This window comes from Anolis sagrei, chromosome 6 (genome assembly GCF_037176765.1).
Source record: "Anolis sagrei isolate rAnoSag1 chromosome 6, rAnoSag1.mat, whole genome shotgun sequence".
NCBI lineage: Eukaryota > Metazoa > Chordata > Lepidosauria > Squamata > Dactyloidae > Anolis > Anolis sagrei.
In genome coordinates this window covers 57196976-57210397 of record NC_090026.1, presented here as the reverse complement: position 1 = coordinate 57210397, position 13422 = coordinate 57196976, and the positions used below count along the sequence as shown (strand labels likewise).

The 13422-nt window shown below is 40.7% G+C and overlaps 1 protein-coding gene across 1 annotated transcript in view; it reads right to left on the bottom strand.

Moving 5' to 3' along the window:
* Positions 1-13422, bottom strand: part of TECRL (trans-2,3-enoyl-CoA reductase like) — a 56972-nt gene that overhangs the window by 24106 nt on the left and 19444 nt on the right. The window contains exons 4-5 of the mRNA XM_060783168.2: positions 8840-8943; positions 42-157 (exon numbers count right to left, since the gene is read on the bottom strand). Coding sequence (XP_060639151.2) covers positions 42-157; positions 8840-8943 — 220 coding nt within the window. The remainder of the gene's footprint in view (positions 1-41; positions 158-8839; positions 8944-13422) is intronic.

The window sequence follows — 13422 nt, the reverse complement described above, 5'->3', positions numbered from 1 at the left end:
AATAATACACGAAATAGCCAGCATGCAACCATTTTACTCACTGAACAACAGGATGCCGTAAACTTCTTGCACTCTCCTTTGCATCATAAATACTTGAGAGACGAAGATAGAAGAGCAGATATATAAGAAGAGGACCAATATATTCAGTTAGGAAAACCTGGAGGAAAAAGCAAAATAATAATAATAATTTAGAAACACAAATATTATATTCCTTATTAGCCTTAAAAATAATCAGAGCAAAAGACTCAGATAAACAAGATTTGTAATTAAGAATCTTTTTTTAAAAGTTCACTTACTGTCACAAGTATATAATCCTGGTTATTAGTTCCAATTACTGAAGAAATCAATACCACTTATGTAGATATAAGGGGTGTGCAAATCTTCATTAGTAATTAGTTTGTTGTATCTATTTCTTTCTTTTTTAATATAATGTTTATTGAGAAGTTTTCCTTTCAAAATACAATTTAATAAAATAGAAATAACAAAAGGGAAAAGGAAAGGAAAGGAAAGAAATATATATATAAAGGATCAGAGAAAGACAAAAGGAAAAGAGCAAAGAAAAGAAACATTGAAAAAGAAAAAAGAGAAAAAAAGAATAGTTAAAAAAAGACCAGGAGAAAGTTGGTATACATCTCCTTCATTGACTTCCTGTGTATCTTCCGAGTGGATTTTCCTCTTCTTTCTTCCATCTTTATTTTTCTTCCCTTCTGTTTTCTCTTCCTTTTATATTACTATGTTTCCATTCTTCTGTTTCAAATAATTTGTCACTCTTGTCCAGTCAGTTTCTCTTATTGGGGTCCCTTTGTTTTTTGATATCAAATATGTTAGCCTATCTATGTTTCTAATAGCTACTATTTTTTCTATCCAATCCCTGATTTCTGGGATCTCTTCCTTCTTCCATAATTTTGCATAGCAGTATTCAATAGAAAGAGGAGCTTATCCATATTTTTATCTAAATTTTGGTCTGTTATCCCTAATAAGAATATCTCTGGTTTGAATGGTATTCTTGTATGTAATATTTCCTGTAATGTTTTGTGGATGTTTCTCCAATATATTTTAGATTTTGTGCACGACCACTGTTCTGTCGCCGCTGGGCCTGTATTTGGTTGGCTTTAAATAGGATGTGTAACCTTTGCCCAGCGGGAAGCCAGGGGCGTAAGAAGAAATTCTCAGAAGTTTTCACTACAAAAGAATCTTCATATGGCTTGAAAAATACAACAAAGTCTTTTATTAATGAATCAAACAGGTACTTCAATGCTTTCTTGATAAAGTATTAGTTCTCTCAATCTTGCCCACAGGGGACAGGCGCTATCTTCAATAACTTTCTCTAAGGGAAAATTCCCCTTTTTAAACTTCTCCCAAGGCTGACTAAAATCCAACCTTCGGCATGGCAGTGGGTTCCACTGCCAGGCCAAACTTCTTCTCGAGTGCTGAGAGGACCTACCAGCAAGGCAATGGATGTTCTCCAGCTGGAGTTCGTTAGACTTTAAGGCTGTCTTCCTGGAAACTCTCAAGGCCGTGGAAGGCTTCCCTGGAGTTCTTAGGAGACTCTTAAAGCTGTTCTCCCCTGGAAATTCTTTCCCTGGAGATTCTGTTAGAGTTTCTGTGACCCTGGAATTCTTAAAGTTTGAAGCCTTTGTACAGGGAAAGCAACACACATCCTATACATTGGCTAACCTGGCTGAAACTAAACTCAAAATGGCTCACTTCCGTACCAAAGCCCAAAAAGGGGGCGGGACTAGGGAACCTAAGGATAATTGACAAGCAATTGACCCAATAACTGCAAAATAAGGAGAGCCATCAAACTGCAAAGGCATATAACTTCAAAATGCATGCAGCATCAAACAGATAGCAAGATAAGCTGGAACTCCTGGTGCGGCTGTACCAAAACAACCACCACATGTGGAAATATGATCCCTCAATCTTTCCACATTTCCAACATTTTATATGTATGTTCTTGTAGCATTTTCCAAGTTTTTGAGGGGTGCCCATGTTAAAAAAAAATACAAATCAACCCAATACTTTTCATATAAAGTCACTAAACCTTGGAAGCCTCCCAAGGACAGTTTCATTTTTAGTGCAAGCAAGTGAGGCAAAGCCAAAAAGGCTGCAATTCCACTTTAAATGAGTTGAATGAGCTGGGAAGGAGACTGAAAGAACATAGAATTGAAGGGAAATGTCAGGAGTGAATGCTTCTGGACCATGGCCATACAGCCCAGAAAACTCACAGCAACCCAGTAATTCCAGCCATGAAAGCTTTCAACAACACATTGAACATCTCTACAGGGAAAAACTGTTCCAAGACACACAGAGATTGGAAAAACTAAGAACCAGGAAAGCACATCTTCTGTGCTCCCTGGTGTTCCTTCTAGCTGTTGGTATACATCTCCTTCACAGCCAAAAGGACTTTCAAAAGTGGTAACAGGCTCATCATATTTACAACCACCTGGAATGCACCTCTTAAGAGAGAGAATTCATACCATCTGCAAAGAACTCACAAACACACACAAGGAGTTGTTGCGCCCCCATATCAACACTAGCTAACCCAGGACTGGTATAAAATAGACAACCTCACTTACAAAAAAATGGAGAAAGACATGTCTCCCCACACCAAAAGACAAAAAACAAAAATTTGACAAATGCCAAAAGCAACAGCTAAAACCAGAACTAGATGCATCACAGACCATCATCAACCTGACAGACAGACAACTCTCAGAAGACCAAGCATCCATACTAACAAAGGGAGGCAATTTTGCTGTTACCACCACCAGGATCCCAGTAGAAAGCATCATTGCCAATGTTGAATCAGCAATTTACCACCTCCCTGAGGAAGAAGCAGTGGAAATAAGAGGGAAAATGGCAAACATCCTGAGAAAGGCAAAACTTCCCCCCAGCAACATACAAGGAAAGAAAGCCAAGCCATCAAAGACCTCAACTCTGATCCAGAAATTGTCATTCTCCCAGCAGACAAGGGGAATGCCACAATAATCATGGAAATAGAACAATACAAAAAAAAGACAACTCCTGGATCCCACAACATACAAAATACTACAACTAAAACAAGACTCAACAACAAAATCACTAGTGGTTCTCAACCTGGGGTCCCCAGATGTTTTTGGCCTACAACTCCCAGAAATCCTAGTCAGTTTACCAGCTGTTAGGATTTCTGGGAATTGAAGGCCAAAAACATCTAGGGGGCCCATGTTGAGAACCACTGCACTAGAAAAACCAACACCCTGATCAAGAACTCCTCAATTAACCTTGACATACACCAACTGTGCAAATCAGAAGCCCTCCTTCCTAGGCTTTATGGATTCCCAAAAACCTATAAGGACTCCATCCCACTCAGACCCACTGTGAGTGCCATTGGATCCCCCACATATGATTTGGTAACATTTCTGGCCACCAGCTACAAACACTATATCAAGGACTCAGCCCACTTCATAAGAAAAATCAGCAACCTCAAGCTTAACACCAAGGACAAACTGATCAGCTTCGATGTGGTGTATCTATTTACCAAGGTCCCGGTAGCACACACCATCACAATAATCAACCAGAATTTCCCAGAAGACATCACAGCCCTGTTTCACCATTGCTTCACTACAAGCTACTTCTAGTAGGACAATGCATTCTATAAACAGAAAGATGAAGCAGCCATGGGGAGTCCTCTAAGCATGGTCATAGCAAATTTCTACATGGAACACTTTGAAAAACAATCCCTGGAAACAGCAACAAAAAGTCCACTATATGGTTCAGATATGTGCATGACACTTTCACCATTTGGAGCCATGGAAAGGAAAAACTAAACAAGTTCCTGGACCACCTCAACAGCATCCATACAAACATTCAATTCACCATGGAAAAAGAAAATGAAGGAAAACTGTCATTTCTAGATGTCCTAGTCATCTGTAAACTCAATCAACAATTGGGTCACACAGTTTACAGAAAACCTACAGACACAGATAGATACTACATAAAAATTCCAACCATCACCCAAGTAAAAAAAAGAAGCAGAATTTCCATGCAAAATAATCTGTGAACCCCACTTCCTCCAGGGTGAAGTGAACCACCTAAACTGGGTTCTATAGGCCAATGGATACTCCACCACAGACATCAGAAGAGCTGCAAGACCAAGAACAAGCCATGAGAGTAAAGACAAAGATCCACCCAGAGGAAAAGTGTTCTTACCATACATCATAGGAGAGCCACTGACCTTATAGGAAAGCTGATGTAGAAACACAACGTACAAATGATCTACAGACCCACTAAGAAAATCCAATCAATGCTACATTCAGCAAAGGACAAGAGGGATCCTCTCATCTCTGCAGGGATCTACTGTATGGACAAGACTACATAGGGACCACCAAATGCAGCTCCCAAAGACAAATAAAGAACATGAATTAAATTAAATTCATTATAGATGACCAATTTAAAGTTGTAAATAATAATAAAAAGTCAAGATCAAAAGAACAAATAAATGAAAGATGAAGAATGGGCCATCTGAATGATTTAATCAGAATCTCTCTGACAACTCAGAAATCAGGATGGTTATTTTAATGTACCCAGTAAATGCTTATTCATCGCTATCAGTGTAAGGTGAATCCTTCAGACAGATGATCTAAGCAGATGAAGCTTATAACTAAAGATTATCTCTGGTATTCATGGAACTGGAAATTAAGGAAAACATTCCATCCCTCCTTCTTTCTTTCTGCCACAAATAAACTGATGACATACAGAAGCATACTAAGCATTCAGTACATTTTGTATCAGTTCTGTCTGGACTCTTTTGTGAATACCTATCATGATCTGATTTATTGGTCAGGAAACTAAATCCAGAGCTTTAGATAATATACAGCACAGCTGTTTTGCTAATAGTTTCTCCAGACTTTTTAAATGTACTTCTCTTCCCCTTTAACCAATGTTAAAATCATGTTTCAATTGCCACCAGAATAATTTAGCTAAATGCTGTCCAATGCCAAATTTGGAATATTTAGTCCCTCTTTATACAATGAATGAATATAAAAGAAAGGGAGCCACCAAAGATGCATAAATCAGTGTGGATGGATATGTCCTGAAAGGTCTGTGGAACAGTCTGGGTATCTTTTGTGAACGTAACACAGACAACAATTTTGGATTATATCTGTAGATCTTATCAGAATACAAATATAAAGGGGTTTATCTCCAAGGGAGAAAGGGACACTGAAGCAATAAAGGGCAACTGCTCTCCTGTGGCTTGAGCTTCTCCTTCTATGGAGGTAACCAAGGCATCTGTTGGTCCGATCTTGTGGGATTCTTTCCGGCTTGTTCGTCCTGATGAAATGGATGGAGTCGTGGGGGCTGTGAGACCGACCACATCGGCTCTGGACCCTTGTCCTTCCTGGCTAGTCAAAGCGGCCAGAGGTGGGTTATTATATTGGTTTGTGCCGATTATTAATGCATCATTGGCTCAGGGGAAATTTCAATCTGGTCTGAAACAGGCAGTGATGATACCAGTCCTGAAGAAGACCTCCCTTGACCCAACAGTTTTGAATAACTACAGGCCAATCTCTAACCTTCCCTTTTTGGGCAAGGTGCTGGAGCGGGTGGTCACCTTGCAGCTCCAGAGATTCCTAGAGGACACTGATTTTCTAGATAAATCACAGTCTGGGTTTAGGCCTGGTCACGGTACCGAGATGGCTTTGGTCGCCTTAGTGGATGATTTCCACAGAGAACTGGACAGGGGGAGTGTGACCCTGCTGGTACTTTTGGACATCTCAATGGCTTTCGATACCATCGACCATGGTAACCTTCTGGGCTGGCTCTCCGGGATGGGTCTCAAAGGCATGGCTCTGTCATGGTTCCGGTCCTTCCTGGAGGGTCTTTCCCAGATGGTGAAGCTGGGGGACACCTGCTCAGACCCCTGGCCCTTGACCTGTGGGGTCCCGCAAGGTTCCATTCTGTCCCCTATGCTTTTTAACATCTACTTGAAACCGCTGGGAGAGGTCATCCGGAGTTTTGGAATTTGATGCCATTTCTATGCAGATTTTGCCCAACTCTACTACTCCTTTCCACCTAATTCCAAGGAAGCCTTTCGGGTACTGGACGAGTGCCTGACCACTGTGACTGTTTGGATGAGGACAAATAAGCTGAGGATCAATCCTGACAAGACAGAGGTCCTCCAGGTCAATCATAGGCCGGATTGAGGTATAGGATGGCAACCTGTGCTTGATGGGGTTGCACTCCCCCTGAAGTCACAGGTCCGCAGCTTGGGTGTCCTCCTAGATTCAGTGCTAACGCTTGAAGCTCAGGCATCAGCGGTGGCTGGGAGGGCCTTCACACAATTGAAGCTCGTGCGCCAGCTTTGACCGTACCTCATGAAATTGGATTTGGCCACGGTGGTCCATGCCTTAGTTACCTCTAGATTGGACTATTGCAATGCGCTGTACGTGGGATTGCCCTTAAAAACGGCCTGGAAATTCCTTGTCCAACAATCAGCAGCCAGATTACCAACTGGTGCAAATTACAGAGAGTGGTCAACCCTCCTGTTTAAGGAGCTCCATTGGCTGCCATTTATTTTCTGGTCCCAATTCAAGGTGCAGGTCCTTACCTACAAAGCCCTGAACAGTTTGGGACCCACCTACCTGCACAACCACATTTCGTTCTATGAACCCATATGATCTCTTTGGTCTTCAGCAGAGGTCCTCCTCTCGCTCCTGCCTCCAACGCAAACGCGACTGGTAGGGATGAAGGAGAGGGCCTTCTCTGTAGTGGCCCCTCGGCTCTGGAATTTGCTCCCCAGAGATATTAGGCACTCTGGCAATCTTCAGAAGAGCCTGAAAAATTGACGATTCCAATGTGCCTTCAATGATTGATTACATGATAATCTCTGACCAAACTCTGCATAAAATGCCCTCAGAAGCACTTTATTCTCTTGTTGTGCAATTAAATCCTACCCCATTCCCTGGAGCCTCTTCCTGATATTTTACACTGTCCTATCTCCAAGTGTTTTAAAATTTTAATCCTTGAATTTGGCCCTGCCCATGATTATTATTTGTAATGTCATAATGAAATGCCATAATGTTTTGACTTTTTATTGTGTCCCTTATATACGTTGTCTTGTATTTTAGGTTATTTTATTTTTGATTTTTCTGTTGTGTTTTTGTGATATATTGTGTACATTGTATTGATGGGTGTGGCCTCATGTAAGCTGCCCCGAGTCCCCTTAGGGATATGGTGGCGGGGTATAAATAAAGTCTTCTTCTTCTTCTTCTTCTTCTTCTTCTTCTTCTTCTTATTATTATTATTATTATTATTATGGTGTGGAAAATATTTGTACTAATGGAACTGGCATGTGGAATTTGTTGATGGATTCATTTGGATCATGAATTGTAAGATCCTTTAATTTTTGAGATGATGATAGATAGATGATAGATAGATAGGTTTTGCCTCATCTAAGATATTGTTATACATTTCTTTGTTGTTTTCCTAATATAAATATTAGAGATTGAAAAAGTTATTGTTTTTAGTTAGCTTACATTTGACATTCCATCACACAAAGGTGTGACATTAATTATTCATTTTGCATTTGTTTCATATTGTATAGAGTTGGCATCAGCTATCATGGCTGCCACCATGCCAGCACAGCTGGTTTTAGGGTGAAGGCTAAAGTGAAATTTTATGTAGAGACAGATATGGATCCAGAGGTCTGAAAAACATATGAAAATCTCAGGAAAACAATACACTCAGTACTTGTGAAATCTTCAGCCTTCAGGGGATTGCAAAATCTAAATCAATATTCAATTCAGTCCAAATGATCTCTAACAGTGTGCAATAAGGCTCAGCAGAGATGGGAGTTTATGTGGAAATTTAAAAGAAAGAGAAAGGAAAACCAAGAGAACAAGAATCAGATTAAGCTAATACACAATGATTGAGATCCTTCTCTTCAAGGAGACAGAGCATAACGTTCTGCTAGTCAGAATACACCATCACTCCCCTTTCTCACCTCTCCTTTTCTGCATCCCCCTCAATGTGGCCATTTAGGGTTGGAGGAGTCTGAGAGAAGCTGACTATTTGTTGTTGTTCATTCGTTCAATCGTCTCCGACTCTTCGTGACCTCATGGACCAGTCCATGCCAGAGCTCCCTGTCGGCCGTCACCACTCCCAGCTCCTTCAAGGTCAGTCCAGTCACTTCAAGGATGCCATCCATCCATCTTGCCCTTAGTCGGCCCCTCTTCCTTTTGCCTTCCACTTTCCCCAGCATAATTGTCTTCTCTAGGCTTTCCTGTCTCCTCATGATGTGGCCAAAGTACTTCAGCTTTGTCTCTAGTATCCTTCCCTCCAGTGAGCAGTCGGGCTTTATTTCCTGGAGGATGGACTGGTTGGATCTTCTCGCAGTCCAAGGCACTCTCAGAACTTTCCTCCAACACCACAGCTCAAAAGCATCGATCTTCCTTCTCTCAGCCTTTCCTAAGGTCCAGCTCTCACATCCGTAGGTGACTACAGGGAATACCATGGCTGACTATTAAAGCTGACAATTTTGGTAGCTAGATGTATATTTATTTTGAGATCTCTGGAGAAGCCATAGGAAGACCTAGAAAAAGCCTGCACCGTGTGTCCAGTTAACAGAACATAGAATAACAATTCTTGATTGTTCTCCACTCTTTTCCAGCCACTACCTGGCCATATGGAGGGGAGGAGTATCAGGGGAGGGGGAGCAATTGTATGAACTAGGCATGAATTTCTTCTTCTGAAGTGACCAAAAAACCACAAAATCATGGGCATAAGTTTGATTTAAACCTACACAACACTAACAGGAACCCAGTTGTCATGTGTTTGTGTGTTTCATCAATGTTGCACTTACAGTTGTCCAGCTCACTTGCTGACCCATGTCTGTGAAGTACAATGTAATGATAGAAGAAGCTGCAAGGCTCTTTATGTTGACAGAGTCTTTCAAATAGGGCCCATCTGTAAAAAAAAAAAAAAAAGCATAAGTAATTTGAAGTGAAGAGAGTTCCTGTGCTACTTCTGTATTATACATGCTTGGTAGTATGAAACTGTTGAGTGATCCTTTCTTGCAACATGGTCAGTGTAGAGAGAAACCCCCAACCTTGCTTGAAGACTTTAACAGAATCAGGGATCATTGAGCGTTCTTCATAATACAGGAAGTCCTTGACTTACAAACATCTGACCTACAAATGACTCATAGTTAAGAACAGGAGTGAGAGAACAGAAAGTGAGAGAAATCTATACCTAGGAAGGAAATTCACTGCTGAAAGATTTATCATGAGGGAAAAGTGCCTCAACAAAAGCTTTAACACTGAACTTTGTTTCCACAACAAGCCAACTTTTTTTCAAAATCCTTACCACAGGGACAGAATGTAAAGTGAAATCTTCTAAACAGGGGCAGAGACAGAAAACAAACACCTCAGGGGTGCTGAACCTTATGCTATCTAAAGTGTGTGTGTGTGTGTGTGTGTGGATGTGTGATCCTTAAAAATGGTTCAAAAGTCATTACAAAACGGGGAGCGCTGGCATTTTGTTTCTAAAGTGTTTCTAAAGTATATTTAGTGAAACATTTGTTACTATAATGAGAGTAACAACATTTTGTTACTTTTTCATTATAGTAATTTCGTATAATTAAATTATTATAATTGGGGAAACTTCAGGGCTCCTTTCTCCCTCATTTTTAAAGCTATTGGGGTGAAACTTGTTACAATGATAGACCACATTTACCATTGTTAGCCCATCAAATTTCAGAACATCAACTAATTTTAGGGATTTTTTTTTAATATTTTACAGACAATATTTTTTAAAAAACTGCAAGAGCTATCTATTTCAATTGTATATACAATGAACAAGAAAGATAACTAGGGCATCAATCCCGGAAGTTTCAGAAAGATTCACACATCTATAGATTTTTGGGGATTTTTAAAAGTTTAGGGAAAAAATATCAATTGCCTTAAATGAAGAAGAAGAACTTTATTTTTATACCCCGCCTTCATCTCCCCAAAGGGACTCGGGGTGGCTTACATGGGGCCAAGTCCAAACATATTCGGTTAAAAGCATAGCAATTAAAATATTAAAACAACATGAAAACGATATTATAACAATAGTAAGACAAGCATCATAAGCAACAACCAGAAATACTTCAAGTCAATGGGTGGGTGGGTGGGGGCTGGTGTGCCAGCAAGTTAGAAAATAGGCTGGTCAATAAGGTGCATAGATCATATAGTAACATAGATCATATAGCAATATTGAGCCATGCAGGACTACTGTGAGGAGTAATTAAAAATCGAAACAATTTTTCCAATTTATTTTGTATTGTTTCGTAATTGTTTCGTAATTGGTTCAAAATTGTTTCGAAATTGTTTCATAATTATAGTTGTTTTATAGTTGTTGTTTGTTTTATCAGTGATAAAAAATAAATTATCACACCAACAGTCAATAACAGAGGGAGAGGGAAGCTTCAGAAGTTCCCCCTGTCCCATTTGGAGGGTTTTTTTTAGCATATTGCGCAATTGCGTCCGCCATTAACGAATCAATTCGTAATTTTACGAAATTTCGTAAATTTCAAAATTTTTAAAAGGAAAATTTCGGAATTCTTTAAAAAAACGAAACGCAATGGACCCCTAAAAACGAAACGAGTTTAGAAACAAATTTTTCCGTTGTTACCCAAGCCTAATAGCAACGTATAAATAGAGTAGCTGTCTGTCTACAGCTGTGTGTCTATGACACACAAACACATAACTTCAACTTAGCACAGATTTATACTATTACTTACTTTAGTCTTCTTTGCAGATTCAGTAATTTTATTTATCATTAGACTGACTCTAAATGGCTGGTGCCATTGGGGCTTTCTGATGCTGAGCACTGCATTCTGGGAAATGTAGTTTAGGCCAGGGCCTTTTGCATTCTCTGCCACAGAGGGCCTCACCTTCCCAAACCACATTTCTAAGAATGCTGTGTTCTCAGTCTCCTGCCCACCTTTTCTACTCCCACCCCAGTGCCTTTCTTATGGCAAATGGGACAAAAAAAATCAGAACTGGTTTTTAAAACACTTTATGTTCCCTTAGCTTTACCAAAGTCACTTAATGCTTATACTGAAAATTAAACTGACCTTGGGAGGCATCTGAATATTACAGAATCTTAACAAAAATAATAGGTGAGTGTTTCGATTTTTGAATCCCCCCACCTTTCCTGCATATTTCTAATATTGATTCGTATGCATGAATTTAACAAATTTAACACATTTACACACACATATAAAAAAGTCCTGTGTAATACATGAAAAATTGTTTCAATACTCATTACTATAGATAAAAACATCAATTCATCTGGGTGTCCCCTGGGCAACGTCCTTGCAGATGGCTAATTCTCTCACACCAGAAGCAACTTGCAGTTTCTCAAGTCACTCCTGACACAACAAAAAAAACTATCGTAAACCCGGGGCCGAAGACTGGAGACCTCGGTACACTCTTTCTATACCTGGGACATCTCCCTCTTCCACCGAGTGCGCAGTTTCAGGAGGGACGCACATGGAGCGGTGAGGGAGGAAGGGGAAACCCGCCTAGCCAACCCGATCAGCCAAATCAACCCTGGCGATCAATTGGGGGACAGATGTCACAGCCAAATCGCCCTCACATCCAATACTCATTACTAAATTGGGTGGGGTGTGTGTACATGCAAAGAATTGTTTCTAAAGTGTTTCTAAAATATTGTTAGGGATCTGTATTGTAACTATAATGATATAATAAATTCTTAATTACTTTTCATTAAGTAATGGTGCAAGGAGGGAGCCCAACCCCCTTTATTCTGCCAGGCAGGAAAGGCACAATCAAACCAACCCAGCCTTTGAAATAATAATAACAACAACAATAAGAAAAAGCCTACTAGGTAAATTTTGGTGTCACTGGCTCTCAACTTTGCCTACCTCACAGGGTTGATTCAACTCCCAATCATCCTTTTCCATCTTGGAATCCGTTTAGAGAATGAACATGGAGGAGGAGGCAGGGCACGAGGCAGTAAGCAGAATTCTGAGAAATGAAGTTTTGGAAGGTGAGGACACCTGTGGCAAAAAATTCAAAAGGCTAAAATACGTTTCCCAGAATTCAGCTTACTTCCCATGTTAAAGCGCTTGGGTTTTCCCTCTCCAAGTTGGAGAAGTTACTTTTTAAACAGAGGTGCTGCATTGCCTCCAGATCAGCAGGGCATGGGTTTTCCCTCTCCAAGTTGGAGAAGTTACTTTTAAAATGAAGCTACTGCATTGACTCCAGATCAGCAGTGCCAGAGAATTGTAAAGGCCCTGCCCTAAGCTAAATTTCCCAGAATTTTGCTCACTTCTCACAGTAAAGCCTCAATGTGGGTATGATCTCTGCCTCTCTCTCTGGGTCATCCACGTGCAGAGGGCCCCTCAGCTCCCCTTGCTGCCTTCTTTGAAGAAAAAATAGAGCTTCTTCCTCTACTCCAGCCTCGCCATCCTTCTCGGGGCTTTTTGGTAGAACCAAGCCCTGCCCTTTTGGAGGAGAAGCAGGACCCACGATGGAGACCTGGAGCTTCCTCCAAGGTAATGTGGCCAGCATGAATTCATGGAGCACTGGTACCTTCCCGCAGAAGCAGTACCAATTGGTCTACTCATATTTGCATGTTTTTAACTGCTAGATTGGCTGAAGCTAGGGCTAATAGCAGGAGCTCACGCTGCTCCCTGGATTCAGCAAGTTCAGCAGCTCAGTGGTTTAACCACTGTGCCACCAGGGGGATATATCTGGAGTTACACTTTAAAATGTACCTGTTCTGACTTGCATACAAATCCAACTTAAGAACAAACCTATAGAACCTATCTTGTTTGTAACCTGGTGACTGCCTGTACATTCATCACTATTGAAACTTCAGAAGAAACACTCTAAAATGATTTCAAGGAGAATATAACACCATGCTCAAGATCCTGCAAGGAAGACTCCAGCAATACATGGAGCGAGAGTTGCCAGATGTTCAAGCTGGGTTTAGAAAAGGTAGAGGAACGAGAGACCAGATTGCCAATATCCGCTGGATAATGGAGAAAGGCAGGGAGTTTCAGAAAAACATCTACTTCTGCTTCATTGACTATTCTAAAGCCTTTGACTGTGTGGATCATAATAAATTGTGGCAAGTTCTTAGTGGGATGGGCATCCCAAGCCACCTTGTCTCTCTCCTGAGGAATCTGTACAAGGAACAAGTAGCAACAGTAAGAACTGACCATGGACCAACAGACTGGTTCAAGATTGGGAAAGGCGTACGGCAAGGCTGCATCCTCTCACCCAACCTTTTTAACTTGTATGCAGAACACATCATGCGATGAGCGGGGCTGGATGAATGCAAAGCTGGGGTGAAAATTGCTGGAAGAAACATTAACAACCTCAGATATGCAGATGACACCACTATGATGGCCGAAAGCGAGGAGGAGCTGAG